The 18,064-nt window shown below is 47.0% G+C and overlaps 1 protein-coding gene across 1 annotated transcript in view; it reads left to right on the top strand.

Annotated features, from left to right (window-relative positions):
• Window positions 1-17,074, top strand: part of CFAP251 (cilia and flagella associated protein 251) — a 42,526-nt gene extending 25,452 nt beyond the window's left edge. The window contains 8 exon segments of the mRNA XM_082204208.1: window positions 623-807; window positions 2,190-2,304; window positions 3,562-3,725; window positions 8,907-8,997; window positions 10,810-10,953; window positions 14,613-14,841; window positions 14,932-15,033; window positions 16,836-17,074. Coding sequence (XP_082060334.1) covers window positions 623-807; window positions 2,190-2,304; window positions 3,562-3,725; window positions 8,907-8,997; window positions 10,810-10,953; window positions 14,613-14,841; window positions 14,932-15,033; window positions 16,836-17,005 — 1,200 coding nt within the window. The 3' untranslated portion in view covers window positions 17,006-17,074.
• Window positions 17,075-18,064: the final 990 nt, after the last annotated feature.

Below are 18,064 nucleotides of genomic sequence, written 5' to 3'. Positions count from 1 at the left end.
CTCCCCTGCTTCAGCTTCTAACTCTGATTCTGGACTTCTCTCTGCCACAGACTCTCCCAGCTCACTAAGCCCAGTTACAGTACCTCCTCAGTTTTCGACACCTCCTCCTCCCAGTCTTTTTCCTCTTCTCCCTCTGACCACCCATCGTTGTCCCACCACCAGTCCCCAGGCACTGAGCCATCCTCCCTTGGAGATTCCCTTGGGGCTTCCCCAGCTTGCTCCTCCCACCATTCCTCTTTGTCCAACAAATCCATGACATTTCCCTCCTAAGGATGCATCATGGTTTGTTAGTTTCACTAATCTGTGCAATTTTTGCATGCTTTACTTTGGCGCGTGCATTTCTATACACATTACGTGGCTGGGGAACTGCATTATGAAATCCAGAAAAGTGCAAATTTTGAAGGAGGGTTCTGTTGCAGTTTCAGAAAATGTACATTTGCTAGATTCACCTTTAAACGTTAACTGGATCGAATTTCTCTCACATCCCTAGTTCGAACATAGTTCCTCCACACCCCCAGTAGAGTCACTTTCACACATTCAGCTTCAGGGAAACCAAGTGATAGACACAGATGTTTGGACACACACACACCCCATCACTGGGTCTCTGTTACCTTGTTTCCAGGTGGAATATGACCTGGAGAAGAGTGTCAAGGATGAGCTGGTTGTCATCCGAAGGGACCGCATCGAACAACATGCCGTCCCCAGGTGCATCACCTGGTACCCACCTCTCACCACAGAATATTTTTTCCTCACTGCCAACGATCAGTACAAAATGAAAATGTATAATGTAACCACAAGATTGTGCAGGTAACCTGGTAAATCTCTGGTTTATTTCTTCCGTGTCTCCTGCGATTATCCCACTCCTATTTCCCTGTACCGTATTTTTCGCTCTATAACACACACCAGACCATAACACGCACGTAGTTTTTAGAGGAGGAAAACAAGGAAAAAAATATTTTAAACGAAATAGTGGATATATGATTTTTGTGGTTCATGCTGTGGCCACAGACATGTGATCTGACAGTGAGTTTGGAGTAGCCCAATGCAAAAATCCTGAGGATCCATGTGGCTTTCTAACCATGGAGGAGGGAAGGAAGGGGAACCATGAATCCTCTGCTCACGACTGCAGCAGATCCCCCCGCCACCCGCAGGCATTCGCTCCATAGCACGCACAGACATTTCCCCTTACTTTCTAGGAGGAAAAAAGTGAGTGTTGTGGTGCAAAAAATACGGTAAGTGCTGTGTTTGTGTGTCTTTCCAAGTGGAACTCCAGACAACCAGGGTCCAGCACCATCTCGCCACCTGCACTCCCACCAATGCACTGTTTCACAAGGCCGATTGAGCTCTGTGCGGCAATGGTCCTACCTCAGCTGCAGTGTCAGCCCTGCCACCTGCTCAGTTGCAGTCTTCTTGAGCTTGACCCCCCCCCCCTCCTGAGCTACAATATCTTATCTCTGGTCCATCTGACCTTTCATAGCTGCTTCTGAAACACAACCCTTTCCTTCCGGGTCACACAGCTTGCTGACGACTAGCTTCCCTGTGGACCCTGGTACCTTATCCCCTAGACAAAGTCTGAAGAACCTGAGGTCTATCAGATATTGTTGGACTCCATCTCACATCATCCCTGACCACAGGTTCCTTTTGCAGTGCTGAAACTCCTTCCTCCATTAGGAGGTCTATGGGAAGATACTGTAGATTAATCAACGGGCATTTCAGTTGATTAATAAGTAGGAGCCCATTGTTATCATTAGGGAGGAAAGTTCAGAGCATGTGGTTCCTTTTTTACTTTAGTGCAAGGAATGAAAAGCTGGATACTAGGCTTTGCCTACCCTTTTCTTCTGACATGGAATGGTAGTTTATATTTATTATGAGTTAATTTGACCTATCTCCAAAAACAATGCATTCTATACCCGGATATGCATATATTTATGTATATTTAATAGATTGGGTAGCGCAGGGGTTACTCAAGAGAAACTAGTCTGTGGGGAGTGAAGGGGTGCCAAGGATTTATTAGATGACCACAATACAGGATTTTAATATATGTGGGGCAATGGCAAATATATGTTTTTGTGGGGGCGGGGAAAAGGGGGAATGCCTGCTATGCTTCACTATCCTTAGGTGTGATCCCTGGATTAATTTGTTAAAGGTCAGGTGCTCAAGAGCTCCTGTTGTTGCTTTGTTTATTTTAGGAAGACTGTTGTGGGACCAGCCTATGGCTCCCCCCTGGAGAAGATTCTGGTGCTTCCACTCGCAGAGGGACATGATCCTCAGAGACGGTACTTGGCCTACATTACAAAGGACAAGGCAGGTGAAGGTCTTTGGACCAGCCTCATCCTGAGTCCCTTTGAGGCCTGGGATAGGCTCCCAGTTCGATCTCTGCCCTCCTCAAAAATTAGGGAGGCTTGCAACCGACATTGGCGATGGGTCAGGAACAGCCGTGGGGTGTTGAGCACATTATTGTACACCATCCCAGGCACAGTTGTACAGAACAACCACAAAAAGTGCTACAAGGAACATTGCCGTGATCTTTTGTCTTTATCGTAAACTACTTATTTTTGTCCATATATTGTTGTCAACGTCATATGCTTTGAGGCACATTGTTGTGACATCCCAGGTTCTCCCAACCCAGTCTGCTCCTTTTTCAAAGCCAGTATGGCAGGGAATACCCAAGTCTGCTAGCTTTTGTTGGCCTGTTGCACGACTCCAACTGTCCCCTCAGTTCCTGAACTGCTGACAGATGGCCAAAGAGATATGGCAATCTTCGACTGCCCTTAAAGGTAAAGGTAAAGGGACCCCTGACCATTAGGTCCAGTCGTGGCCAACTCTGGGGTTGCGGTGCTCATCTCGCTTTATTGGCCGAGGGAGCCGGGATACAGCTTCCGGGTCATGTGGCCAGCATGAGTAAGCCGCTTCTGGCGAACCAGAGCAGCACACGGAAACACCGTTTACTTTCCCACCTATTTATCTACTTGCACTTTGAGATGCTTTGAACCTGCTAGGTTGGCAGGAGCAGGGACCAAGCAACGGGAGCTCACCCCGTCATGGAGATTCGAACTGCCGACTTTCTGATCGGCAAGTCCTAGGCTCTGTGGTTTAACAGGCCTCTAAATTCCCCAAAGAGGTCTTCTCACTCAACTTACCTGCTATGGTGGGAACAGCAGTGGAGAATTCCTTGGCCTTAACACCAAGGATGGGGGAATCCCTGGCCTTCCATACATAGAACTGAATTCTAGGATTGTAGAGTTGAAAAGGACCCTGAGGAACATCTAGTCCAACCCCCTACATTGCAGGAATATGCGGCTGTCCCATACGGGGATTGAACTTGCAACCTTGGCATTCTCAGCACCAACCAACTGAGCTATTTCTCCATGTTGGACTCCAACTCCCATCAGCCTCAGCCAGCCCGGCCAGTGGCCAAGGGTGATGGGAGCTGTAGTCTGGCATCATCTGGTGGGCGGCAGGCTCCCCATCCCTGGTGTACACTCTAGGCTGTGGAATGGGGAGGCGGACTAGGTGAGTCTTTGGGGAGAGTCACATCAGGTTTTCTGGATTCTTCCCTAGGTCGGCCTGCAGATACTGCCCATAGATGGGAACCCGCACAAGTCCTCAGCTTTCATTTGCCACCCTTCAGGCGTCACCAACTTGGAGTGCTCCTACGACGGGTGCCACCTCTTCACGACGGGGGGTAACGACTTAACTGTGATGAAGTGGGACATTAATTTAGTGTAAGTTGCAACAGAGCTTTCACTTCCCCTGATCAATGCTGGGATGGCCAGCAAGGTTGACTTGCAGAGCAAACCACTGAGGGTTCTGGGAGGAGGGAAGCAATTCAGTCCGATTTACATTTAAAGGGGGACTTAACTAATTCACACTTATCGAAACGCAGCCATCCTTAGAAATTTTCACTTCTCCAAATTTGCAGTGCAGTTCTACAGCCAAGTAATGTGCACAAAAATGTAAATACAAGGGTAATGTGTGCATTAAAATACATGTCTTAATTAAAATACATATATTAATTTCAGTTAGAGGGAAGTGCTTAGCGTAAATGTGTTTATTAGAAGAAATCCACAAGAAATGCTGGTGAGGACTTTAAAAATTATTTTAATGCAAACTGATGTGGAAATGTGGAGAAGTGAACTTATATTTGAAAAATGAGAAACTGGGAGAAATTGAGATGAAATTGAGATGAAATTGACTCCCCCCCCCCCACCTGAGAGTGCTCTTGCGTGTGGGTAAAAGGCATTATCCCAAACTGGCTGGGATGCAGGGCTGGCCCTATCTAATTACTTACTTGTTTGTTTATTAAATATATATACAGCCATACCTCGAGTTGAATGTGCTTCGGGTTGAGCGCGTTTGAGTTGCACTCCACAGCAACCCGGAAGTAACGGAGCGCATTACTTCTGGGTTTCGCCACTCGCACATGCGCAAACGCTCAAAATGACGTCACGCACATGCGCGGAAGTGGCGAAATGCAACATGCGCAGAAGTGCTGTCGCGTCTTGCATTCCATCTGGGATGCGAACAGGGCTCCGGAACAGATCCCGTTCGCATCCCAAGGTACCACTGTACTGCCCTTCATCCTAATATCTCCTCAGGGCAGTTCACAGAATAAAATACAACAATAACCCTACCATTAAGCAAAGTGAGGTTGCTGCCTCAGGCCGTGGGGGAAGCCCCCTTGTTGTTTCCTTCCAGAGCCTCTACTCCTGTATCCACCTGCTGGAGGACAAAGCTGTGTATGGCCTGTCCTGCCCCCACATCATGAAGCTGCTGTCCTTCAGCACAGGGGATACCCTCCCGTTGCCAGAACTGAAGTCGGATTCCCTTGACAGTCCAGTCGCCACTTAAATGGATCTCAAGTAGCAGAGCTAGGAAGGATGCTTATCTGCCTGAGATTTAAGAGAGTTGCTATTAGAGAACATGGGCCCCAGCGGCATAGCAAGCCCCTTTTTGGGGCACCGCTGGGCCTGCAGGGGGCCCGAGATGCCACGCCACTCCCAGGCACCTTCCTGCTGGAGGGCACCCAGGAGGGACACGGCAGCTTGGGCCCAGTGCCGCCCAGGACGATCCACCCCTTGCGCATCCCCTAGCTATGGATAGGTGGTAGCTGAAAGCACTACAGGAATTGCAGGATATTTTCAGCAGGTTGTGTGTGCTATGCCCGGGCATTCTAGGGTGTGTTTTTTGTAGGGGGTGTTCAAATGCTTGTCACTTGGGGTGGGAATGGGGTAAAAATGCTCCCCAGGACACTCCTGGCAGTCAGCTGTGGGGCCACTGCTATAGGGTAGAGGTGGGGAACTTGTGGCTCCCAATAGGTGGTTGGTCAACATGGCCAGTCGCCAGGGGTCATGGGAACTGAAGTCCCGCAAGATCTGAAGGGCCACAGGTTCCCTCTCTGCACCCTGCTTTAGGGCATCTGGCTAACTAGCATCAGAGCAAGCAGAAAAAATACAATTGCAGTGGGACAGCTGTACTAGTAATATTTTCTCCACGCAGGTGCATACATGCACACTCTTTGTCTATGTGACTTAATCGGTTGGAGGTCCAGCCTGAGCAAGATTTAAACGAAGGCACTAGAATATAAATGATCCTTCTTTGTAATTGTTGGCTGGAGTCCAGGCAGTTTTGAACGGCTTTGTAGTTTGTTTATGGAGGAAGGAGCTTTATGAGCTAATTAGTGGTTTACTGCTGCCTTTGGCATCTTCTGTGTGTCTGCAATATTTAATGTCCAAGTTTAACTTAATTATATAGAGAAGCATCAAGCGTTTGGATCGCAGAAGGGACAGCCTTATTCAGGGTGCAGGCACATGGATCAAAATTTATGCTGCTCTTTGAGGCTGAAGCAAGAGGAAATATTGGAAATCACTCTATGCATGCATGACACCAAGCCGTAGTTTGTTTTAACTATAGTTTGTTCAACAAGCTGCAGACCTTCACGCAGGTGGGCAAAGGTTTCTTTCCCCAAAGCATGGTTTGTTTTCCAGCTTGGCAAATGTCTGGGATGGGGCACTAACCAAACCATCATTAAGCCTGGCTGTTAGTTAAGCGTGGGCAGGACTGGAACAACGACAACATATTGATAAGGAGAATAAATTTACAATAAAGCAGGGCAAAATACCATTGCAATTTCAAAGTGTAGAACTTCAGCATGACTTGCAAACAACCATACAAAAATAATTTGTAAGCCTTGCAGCAATTCAATAATAATAATAATAATAATAATAATAATAATAATAATAATAAATTTTATTTATATCCTGCCCTCCCCAGCCGAAGCCGGGCTCAGGGCGGCTAACAACACTAAAATAGTGCAACATTATAAAAACATCATAAGAATTAATTAAAATCAAAATTGATGGCAACCATAAACTAAAGTATTGTAAAGATTGCCAAAGGAGGGAGTCAGGCTGCGCCCTGACCAAAGGCCTGGTGGAACAGCTCTGTCTTGCAGGCCCTGCGGAAAGATGTCAAGTCCCACAGGGCCCTAGTCTCTTGTGACAGAGCGTTCCACCAGGTTGGATCCGCAGCCGAAAAAGCCCTGGCTCTAGTTGAGGCCAGCCTAACCTCTCTGTGGCCTGGGACCTTCAAGATGTTTTTATTTGAGGACCGTAAGTTCCTCTGTGGGGCATACCAGGAGAGGCGGTCCCGTAGATACGAGGGTCCTAGGCCGTATAGGGCTTTAAAGGTTAAAACCAGCACCTTAAACCTGATCCTGTACCCCACCGGGAGCCAGTGCAGCTGGTATAGCACCGGATGAATGTGATCTCGCAGCGAAGACCTCGTAAGGAGTCTCGCTGCGGCATTCTGCACCTGCTGGAGTTTCTGGGTCAGTCTCAAGGGCAGCCCCATGTAGAGTGAGTTACAATAATCAAGCCTGGAGGTGACCGTCGCGTGGATCACAGTGGCTAGGTCAGGGCGAGAGAGGTAAGGAGCCAACTGCTTAGCTTGGCGGAGATGAAAAAATGCCGCCTTTGTTATAGCTGCAATCTGCGCCTCCATTTACACTTTGTAATTGCAATGATTTTTTTTGTCTAACTTGAGCTAATGCTGAGACCATGTGCTGATTTATTGAATGCAGCTTTTGGGTTTCCTGAAGCGAAGAGTGAGAGCCAGACAAGTGGGTTCAGGCTGACCAGAATATGCGTCCTTGAACTCTGGTCATGCTCTCGCTTGTCTGGAGGGAGGGTAGAGAGGGACGTGTGTTTGTGTAGGAACCAGACTACTAAGGTAAAACCCACATTTATTGCTTCAGCCACTTCTGCATCTGGCCCACTGGAGGTTGTTCAGAAGGGGATGTGGCCCTTGGGCTGGAAAACATCCTCCATCCCTGCTATATTCAATCATGCTGGGATATGCAGGGATTTTAGTTGCACAGAACTCCTCATCAGGTGGTGAGGGGGATATGAAGCACTCTTCAAGCAGCCCAGGCTCCACCCCGGTTCAGTTGTCACCTTTTCATTAGTGTCTCCAGTGAGATGCTCAGATGCAAAGAAGGCAGCGCGAACTGGATTCTTACCTTGGCTCCTGCAGGGATGGGCTTGGAGGCTGAAGAATTAAATTAAATTAAATTGAACTGCGGGAATTGAGGGCTTTCATTATTTCTGTGTGAGGGGTGTGTGTGTGTGTGTGTGTGTAATGCCTAGAGTGAGACATGTGGACTCTTTTATATATTTATTTTTTTGTGTCTTATGGGGGTGAGGGATTGCTATTTCATGTGCTCAGACCAGAAGGGGAGGAGGGAAGCACACAGCTGGAAAATACAAAATCAGCACAAAGCTATCCTATGCCCCCAGCCTCCTTGGAAATACCACCTGTAGCAAGCAATCAGAAGCTTCTGTTTTTGTTGTGATTGTCAGTATGTTTTTAATAGATCATATATACGTGCGTACAGATGTCTCTCCACATACATGCGTTCAACTTGTGTGCAACCTCCTTCTATGTGTGGTGCTGGGAAATAAATAATTAAATTGATTTAAATTGCGAAAAGTTGTGAAAAGGGCAAAAACGGTCCAGAAAGAGGGGGGAAACTGCAAAAACCGTGGGAAAAGAGCTAGCAATCCCAGGAGCCTTTGTAACTATAATCCTATTGTGGCCTTGCACCAACCTCTGAGACATGTGGAAAGTTGGAGTTTGTGAAATGAGGTTTGGAGGGAGCGATTATGGTGGAGTTTGGAAGATTTTTGTGGATTTCCAGAGGTCTGGATGATGTTCTCCATTTTATGCGATTTCACGTACATGTGTGTGACATCGTACACCCAGGGGGTGTGCAGCTGCCCCCCTAAATCAAGTGCCAGGAAGACGAGAGGACCCACACAGCTCCCACATGGCCCAGCTCTCCTGGAACAAGGGTTCAAGTCCCACCTAGGGGTGGCAAGACTCTTTTGCCAAGCAGCCAAGGGGAGGGCTGGGAGAGGCAACAATCACTGCATTGGTCATGTGGTCAGAAATGAGAAGATGGAGGTTCAAGCTCCCCCAGCTGGTAGAAAACAGCATGGTCCCACTCAGCTTTTGAATGCCTGACAACAAAGTAAAAGGGGTGGAAATTGGGCCCATTTCTGGAGCTGGTGCAGAATTCCGCCCCCAACAGGGTGCGGCTTGAAGGGGTAGAAGATTCAGCGTGGGGGTGCTCCTCCCCATCGCTTTCAGCGGTTCCACCTGTATATTTGATGTATTCGGCTGGCATGTCCGTCATGCTTATGGTACCGGTATATCTCAAAGCTCCTCCTCATACAGCAAAACTCAAGTATAGGATTGCACCCTTTAGGCTTTTTTGGAATTGCACAGGATAATTTTAATTTTAAGGACCTGTTTTTCAGTGCAGTAGGTGGCAGGGGCAATGGGGATGTGTGGGGCTCCTGTCTCACCCCTCTCCTCCAGACGTGTCTTTGCTGCTCTCCTCCTAGTGCTCTGGAAGCAGCTTCTTTTCTGGGGGGTGAAGATTTGATCCCATTCTACAACCTTCTGGAAGGTGGCAGAGAGGGCGAGTTTTTCAAGGTAATGTAAGACTTGCATGCTTTCCTTATTTATAGCTTTGCTACTCTACCTTTCCGCGTCCACACCCTCAAGGCAGCTTACAATAAGTCGATAATGAAATATATATCACCAAAAAGCAGCAGTAGAACCGCACAGATAAAAAGTGACAGAGTCCAGCACCAGCCCAAGATGCAATGCTGCCTGAAGCAACTCGTTCCATGCAGAGAAGCTGACTGGACTGGTGGCTGAATCTTATCCCAGTGCTCCAACCCCTTCCTTTGGCTTCCTGACCCCATCCATGCGCCTACTGCTTCACCCTGGAGAGGGCCAGCCCTGGTGAGACAGCAGGTGAAAGCAGCAGTCAAAAATAAGGAAAAGGACTGTGACTATATAAAGCAGAAAATAAACTTCACCTGAACCCTTAACGCTAACAGAAGTGGTACCAAGCAAACTTATCTGGGAAGAGCTTCCAACATTTTGTGCACCAGTGTAGAGAAAACTCTCCAGCAGCTGCCTTCCTAAGCTCAGAAGACTGGGATACACGGAGATAGGCTTTTAACGAAGTTCCTAATCAGTGGGAAGCTTCATTGAAAGAAAGTGCTCCTTTAGATACCTCACCCCCATATTGTTTCAGGTTATAAAGTTCAAAACAGATCAGAAGAGCCTGGCTCCTGGATATACCTCCAGGCGTCTCCACCCCCATCCTTCAGCCCGGACACTGAGGTCCAGCGCCGAGGGCCTTCTGGCGGTTCCCTCATTGCGAGAAGCAAAGCTACAGGGAACCAGACAGAGGGCCTTCTCGGTAGTGGCGCCCGCCCTGTGGAACGCCCTCCCATCAGATGTCAAAACGATAAACAACTACCTGACATTCAGAAGACATCTTAAGGCAGCCCTGTTCAGGGAAGTTTTTAATGTATGATATTTTAGTGTTTTTTGGTTTCTATGGAAGCCGCCCAGAGTGGCTGGGGAAACCCAGCCAGATGGGTGGGGTACAAATAATAAATAATTATTATTATAAGACCCAAGGCACATCCTGTTCTCAAAGGAGCCAACCAGATGCTTGTTATGGGAAGCCCAAAAGCAAAGCAGAAGCACAGTGGCACTCTTCCTTCTCATGTTCTCCAGCAACTGATATTCAGAGGCTGTCTCAGATACTGGAGGCACTATTGTATTTCAAATCGTGCTTCCAGTGACTGCTGGAGTAATATGTTCCTTGCTGCTGGGTCCCACTAGCAAGCCACGTTCTGCACCAGTTGAAGTTTCCAAATGCTTTTCAAAGGCAGCCCCATGTTTCACCTCCCCCAGATCCAAGTGCCCCATTGAAGGACCCAGAACCTTGGAGCCAGCACTGTTTCAAGATCCAGCCATTATTGCATGCCCAGTTGGTTGCTTTGCACATGGGGTCATTGCATTTTACCATTTATACTTGATCACTTCCCCCCAACTACATTTTTTTTTTAAAGATGAAACATGAACCGGATGTCAGGGTTCAAGTTTAGAGGAAATGGCTATTAATGATTATCATTTATCTAGCTATCTAAATCATCACCTTTTGTGTTGGCCATCTTCTACGGCAGTGTGTCCAACAACTCATGTAGCCAGGAAATCCTTCAAAATGTTTAGTCTAATCCCAATCTGAGCTGATTGGTTCCATTCCTACCCTCTGGAGCAAGAGAAAAGAAATGTGCTCCATTCTGTATGCGGCAGTAAATGAATATTTGAAGGTGGCTACCCAGTTACCTTTCTTAACCATGTGCTCTCCAGGCTGAGCAGACTCTGCTCCCTCACCTTCTCCTCATGTGCTGTGTATTACATTTCCCCCTCCCCCTCCAGGAGCTGGAAGACTATTTTTATTATGCTCAGCTGTGTCATCAAGGTATTGACACCATGGAACCCAGAAAGGTGTCCACACACATCCCTTTGGAGCAAATCCCTTTTGTCATGCGCGCCATGGGCTTCTACCCATCTGAGGAACAGGTCAGTATTACTACGGGGGAGAGTTGCACAAACCTGTGAGTAGGAACGGAATGGAAGAATCCATCCATTTTGGTTCTCTCCCCAGACAGCACCCCCCGCTCCCAATGTTGGCCACAACTGGGTGTCACTGTGTCCTGACATTGTGGGGCGTGCTGGGCACCCACCGTGTGGGGCCTAGGTTTTGGCACCCCTATTTAGGGGGGTGTACTATATATGGGGAAATGGCTTGCAAAAAATCGTAAAGCATGAAAAATATTCTATTAAAATATGTATATGATCAGAAATTTGCACTAAATTTCTCAACGCGTGCATACATATACTGACAGTAGTCTGCAGAAATGTTGAGAGCTGAAGACTGGGGAAATGATCCATATAAGGGCCCTGTGCTGGTTTCCTGCCTTAAATTCCACCATTCCAGCTACCGTATTTTCCCCTCTATAACACGCAGATTTTTTTCTCCTAAAATGGAAGGGGAAATGTCTGTGCGTCTTATTGAGCGAATGTGTGGTCCCTGGAGCCGAAAAATCAGGCAAAAATCAAATCGCGCTTCACGGAGAAGGGAAACCTGAAAAGAGGAAGCGGCTGCTTTCCTGTATTCTGCCTCAGGGTCTTACTGCCCACCCTCCTCTGTTTCCTTGCTGTGTTTGCTGAAACGGAACAAAGAGCAGGGAAAGCCCCTCCCCTCCAGGCAAGCAGAGGGGAAAGCTCCTTCTAATTCCTCTCTGTGCTCCGGTGCTGCTGGGGGAGAGGGAGAGAGAGGGGGGGAGGGAGAGAGAGAGAGGGGGGCGGGAGGGAGAGAGAGGGGGAGGGAGAGAGAGAAAGAGAGAGAGAGAGAGAGAGAGAGAGAGCGTGCGCGCGCTGGCTGGCTTGGGTGGGGAGAAACTTGCCTTTCTTTCCTCCCTCCTGTTAAATCCCTCTCCTGCATTCTTAGCCATCTGCTTCTCTGCACACCCCTCTCATGTCCCTTCTTTGTTTTTCCTTCGCTCCCCACTTAAAATGTGGTTACAAAGCATAGATCCATATGGATCCTCAGAATCTTTGCATTGGGTCACCCCAAATTCACCATCAGATCACATAGCATGTCCATGGCTACAGCCTGCACCAAAAAAACACGCACCCACTGTTGCCTGGGGCTGCAATGGTGCAAAAATGTGGTTACAAAGCATGGATCCACAGGAATTCTCAGGATTTTTGCATTGGGTCACCCCAAATTCACCATCAGATCACATGTCTGTGGCCACAGCATGAAGCACAAAAATCATACACCCACTGTTTCATTCAGAATGTTTTTTCCCTTGTTTTCCTCCTCTAAAAACGATGTGCGTGTTATGGTCAGGTGCGTGTTATAGAGCGAAAAATACGGTATATGCCACCGAAGGTACTGTTCAGGTACTGCAAGCAGTGGTGATTGCAGTGCTCCCCCCCCCCGGGTACTCAAGGGTACGCAGTACCGGTACCTTTTCCACACACACACCCCAATGCTAAAAGTATGGCACGTATTGCAACACTTCATGCTGAGTACTGACAACTTTTTCCCTTGAAAGAAGAGGACTGAGTGGTTGGATATATTTTTGATGTGAAATTGGCGCAGATACCTGCCATCTCAAGGTAGGGCTGAGAGAGACAAACCCGGAGAGCCACTGCTAGTCAGTGTAGACAGCTTATGTACTGAGCCAGATGGCACTGCATTGAAGAGAAGGGGTTTCCAGGGAGACCCAAAAGCTCCCTTGTAGGTTTTCTTGTGCATGCCTATTTTTTCAGAGCAATCCTATAGGCAGTTGCTCAGAAGCAATGAAAATGTGTGTCAATGATTGCAGCTGTATCTCTTCTGTCACTTAGGGATGGCGGAAACCACCGAAGGGCATTGCTGGCAGGTAGTCATGAGGGTGGGAGAGACAGGGACAGAGCAGAAATAGAAGCAAAACAAGGTGAACGTTGTGGAAGCCCCACTGAGCAAAAAGTGTCCTTGTTTCAGGATTTCACAGGGCTGTGGAGACAGTTCAGCCCAAGTGTGTGCTTTGAAGAGAAGGTGCCTGTTGGTGGCAGAAGGACAGGAAAAGCTCTTCAAGGGTGACCAAACATGTAGCCCAGTTCCCTGTGCATTGTAGCGTAGCGGGGAGGGTTCATGGCCTACTTCCCTCCGCTGAGCAGAAATGCGCAGGCACAATAAGAACAGCGCTGGAGCTGCCCCACTTTTATGAAACAGCCAGAGGGTGTGAAAAGAGAACCAGCTCTTCTCCCCACCTCACTAATCCTTTGCGACTCCTTTCCCCCTGTGCATGTCATATCCTTGGAAAAATGCCTCTTGGGGATGATGAGGGTCGTGGAGAGAAACTGATATTTCTAATTTTATGGCGGGAGCAGTAAGTATTATAATAGCCTTGCAAGTGGCGTCACTTCTCTTCTTCCTTCTCATTCATAAATCTATTTTCACTCCTAACAGAATCTGTGTTATCAGGACCAGATCTGATTATCTGGTATCTGTGGCTGGTAAATCACCACCTCTGTTTTTCCTTTTCAGGAGGTTTTTATTGAGGGGTGTGTGCATTTATTTATTTATTTGATTTCTTAAAACGTATATGCCACATGGTTGTGAAAAACACCAAATTGGTTTTTTTTTAAAGAATAAAGCAATGACATTACCAGTAAAAACAACTAACAGCAGATTAAAATGCACATCAACTTTCCACGTATCTGGGGAAGCTTCTCTAAACAAAAAGGTTTTTAGCAGGTACTGAAAAGAGTCTAGTGACAGTGCCTGCCTGATGTCAATATACAGGGGATTCCAAAATGTAGGTGCTGTCACACTAGAATTTGGATTCCTTATAAATTCAGAACATCTGTAACAGTGCCAGTTCTACAGATTGAAGCAGTTGAGTGGGCATATAGCAGGTTACTAGAGAGAAGCAATTCTTCAGCTTCTACCCCAATACCCAAGTTTCTAAAAGTTAAATCTCTAGTTGGGGAAGGTTCATCATTCTCTAGGGTTCATGCCTGTTCATGCATGTACATGACTTCCAAGCTTGCATCCCCTTGAGCTCTTTAACACTGCTGAAGTATGGTTTTCCCACAATTATCTGGAAGCAGAATTAAAACAGGGGTTCCACACAGCATTTGCTTGTTCCTATACCGTAATATTAAACCATGGTTTAGTTTTATGTCTGAGAAAGGCCGTTTGTGCAAACAATGCTTTGTATGTTTTTTCTGCTTTTCTGGACAATTCTCAGATGCTGCTCCAAACAGTGGCCCACAAGGGTGGAGCAACATTAGAAACAATGGTCTGTTAATTCAGATGTAACAGCAAACCAATTTGCTTAAACTGAACTGTATTGTATTTGTATATTTTACTGATTTTGTAAACCACCCAGCAGACTTTGGTACATAGATGGCATAGAAACGGAACAAATATATATTTGGACATCATTGCAAACAGCGGCAGCCAAATGGGTAAGACTCAGAGGGAACATCATGCAAACCATTTATTCCCAATCCTTCTGAGCATGGGTTGGAGGGCTGGGAAATGTGACCTCTCTAGGCGGCAAAGTGTTCCTTTTTCAGTGGCCATGAAATGTCTTTTATTGTTGCCTTGGCGCAGAATGTCAAAGCATTCCAGTGGCGTCAGTATCTCCGTTTACAAAGGCACATTTTTATTCCTTTAGATTGAAGACATGCTAAATGAAGTCAAATTCAGTGAATATCTGGAGACGGGCATGCAAGTTACCGACATCAATTTAGGCAACTTTATCAAGCTGTATGTGAATCACCGGCCTGCCTTTGGGCTCTCACTAAAAGAAATAGAAAATGCCTTCCAAGTGCTGGGCTATGAGAATGAGAACAGCGAGGTGGCCATTAGCAGGGATGAACTGCTGCTGCTGCTACAACAGAGAGGTGGGCCTCAACCCAGAGGAGGGCAGCATTGGCCCCAAAACGGATTTGTCACAAAGCTAACAGGTTGTGTTTTTACCTTATTTGACCCAGGAGAGCATTTCACAGAAGAGGAGCTAGCAGAGTGCCTCACCACTTTGCTGGGCGCAAATCCTGAGGGGGGCCGCTCAGAGGTTGGCACCTACGACGCTACAGGTACTTGGCTACAGCAGTGGTGGAGGAACCCTCTCTGGCTCCTGGGGCAGGGCAGCCTGTATGGAGTGCGCATGTGTGGCATCCCGCACACGTGCACTCCGTACAGAATGCTGCACATGTGCAGTTTGTATGGGATGCCACACTCCTTACGGGTTGCCCTAAGAATAATTTTTTTATTAACCGACCAATCACATCAAATCAAACCAAATTACATAAATTCCAAATTACACAGCCGAATTTTAATTTTTTGTTGGGGGTACCCATATTTCAAGTTCCGAAGGAGATCCAATCAACTTCTTGCTTCTTACTGCTGTTTTAATGTCCACAAATCTAACCTTATGATGTTCACAGTACTATCCAGTCCTTTCTTATTGTTTTTCCACATCTCTTGTTGTTAGTTTCATATATTTTTCCTTTCTCTTTGTGACCTCTGATAGTCTCCGCAAGCTGGTTAGAACATTTTGTAATCCTGCGTGCATATTATTTTTTTTTATCCAGTAGCCATATCCAGACGTTTTCTATATAACATCACTTCCATACATCAAAACAGTCTTAGTGTCATTAATCTTAACCAATCTGCCTCCTTTCTCAAAACCTCTGAGGAGATTCACCAGGAATGCAGTCTGAAAACAAGTCCATTCTTCCTCCCAGCTATAAATCCTTTGGCAAGATGGCGGCTCCGAATTAATTGCTGCGCCATTCCAAAAGCTCTTATTGCTTCTCGATCTCCATAAAGCATACTTTTGGTTAAAGTTTATCTCCACACAGACCTTAATCATCCTGCTTGGGTCAGTTCAACCGACGATTCTAATGAGGAGGGGTTCTTGTAAATCACATAGAAGGAAAGTAAAAAAGGTCCCCCCCCCATTCAGTCCCGTTGTCAACATACCCAGCCTTTGGTGTATCTTCATCATAAAATATTCCTGTTTCTCCAACCCATCGTCTTCTTTTGCAGAGGTCACTTAAATTAGCAGACTTCACTCCCCTTCTTCACTTGAAATATGTGCATTTGCTTCTTTTGTAATTAATTATTCCAAATTGCTGCAGCTAGTGCGCGATCAGAGCCAGCGTCCAGGAGAGCCGAGGTCCACACGGGGGCATTCTGCCTAGGGCCCTCACCCCCTTCTTTCGAATTAGGGGGTGATTTATGGGCACAGCAGGCAAGGGCAGTGTTCCTCATTTCCTTGGGGCAACAAGGGAGGCTGCCTACTCCCATAACAGCCTCTTAATTACCCCGTGTGGGTCGGAGAGATGGTATTGTCGGCCATCTTCCAATGCGCCCCCTAGTGGCCCCCCTCCTTACGGGTTGCCGCTCATGCTGTATGGGCTGCCGCACATGCTGTTTAGGTTGTACAGGCTGCTGCACATGCACAGTCCATACGGGCTGCCGCTTGCACGGTGTCCATATGGGCTGCCACTTGCATGGCAACAGTATGGAGTGCGCATGTGTGGCAGCCCGTATGGGGTGCTGCACATGTGCACTCTGTACAGGCTGCTGCTCGTGCGGTATCCTGTACGGACTGTGCATGTGCTGCATCCCGTACGGCCACCGCACATGCAGAGTCCGTACGACCGCTCTACAGCTGGGGGGAGGCAGGGGCCACCTTGTCACCCCCCTTCACCCCCCACTTTGTACCTCCCTGGGGTTCACTTACTGTGAAAACATCAACAAAATGACAACTAATAACCTAGAATGATGTGTATGCAGCCTAGTGTAAGCTGTTGAGGGGGGAGCCCAGTGCAGATGCAACATCTTTATCTCAGTTGTCCTGAATCCTAACATCTATTTCAATGCCTTTCAGGTGCAGATGCCTTTATTGAGGAAGAAATTCCAGAGGAAATCACAGCTACGCACTTCATAACAGACATTCTTGACTTACCAATTCCTGAGCCGAGACTGACAGAGACGGAAACAACAAAGACCACAAATGAACCTGAATCTGGGAGCAGCACTCTGATCATTAAATCTTAATGGCCTCTGATTGTTCTTAAGCCTTAAAAAGAAAACACATTGCTGCATTAAAAAAATTATTTTTTTGCATCCCTTTAGAAATTGTATTTTCTTTTTCTTTTGAAATAAAAATTATCAGAGCCAGGGTCATGGAAGATGAAGGATTTTTTCTGGTGATAACAGAATAAATGATGGCAAGAGGGATCTGCAGTCCATTATAGGAAAAGAGGTGGTAAGGGAACACCTGGCTGCATCACGCTCTTGACTCATGTTAAGATTGTGGTCCACCAAGACCCCTCGGTCCCTTTCACATGCACTGCTAGTAAGCCAGGTGTCCTTTGCCCTACATTTGTGCATCTGGTTCTTTCTGCCTAAGTGCAGAACCCAACATTTGTCCCTCATGAAATTCATTTTGTTACTTTGGGTCCAGTCCTCCAATCTGGGTCATTTTGAATTCTGATTCTGTCTAAGGCATTAGCTATGCACCCCAAGCTTGGCATCATCTGCAAAATTGATCAGCACCCCTTCAGTTCCTTCATCCAAGTCATTTATGAAGATGTAGAACAACAACAGGCCCAGGACAGAACCCTGCAGCATCCCACTGGTCACCTTTCCCCAGGATGACAAGGAACCATGAATGAGCCTGGCCCTGGCAAAACCATGCTGCACCACTGCCTCAAAGGACACAGTTCATCTGCATACTTATTAAACTGACTTGACAAGCAGTTTCTATACAGCACAAATCTCCCAGATCTGGGCATTATTTTAGTTCATTCATCAGTTACCTTCCGTAACAGTCCCCCATTCGGAGATAGATTTGCATTAAAGTTCTGTAAGAACTTGCAAATCTTTTCTCCGCACCCTAAATCTCGGTGAATGTAGGTTTTCCCTGTGAGTGGGAATACGCTCTAATGGAAAGGAGGTGGGTTGAGCAGGGCAGCAAAAGAGGGAGCAACACGGACGAATACAATGTACACGCGTGTTATATATATGCGCTAAATAATAACTTGGTATCTACCGTACCAGATGTGTGGGTTTATGCAAACCTGAAAGGGACTTGCATATCATGCTGCTTTGCAC

This window comes from Podarcis vaucheri (assembly GCF_965113315.1).
Source record: "Podarcis vaucheri genome assembly, chromosome: 16".
Lineage (NCBI taxonomy): Eukaryota > Metazoa > Chordata > Lepidosauria > Squamata > Lacertidae > Podarcis > Podarcis vaucheri.
The sequence above is the reverse complement of the archived record's forward strand: the minus strand, read 5'-3'. Positions and strand labels throughout refer to the sequence as shown.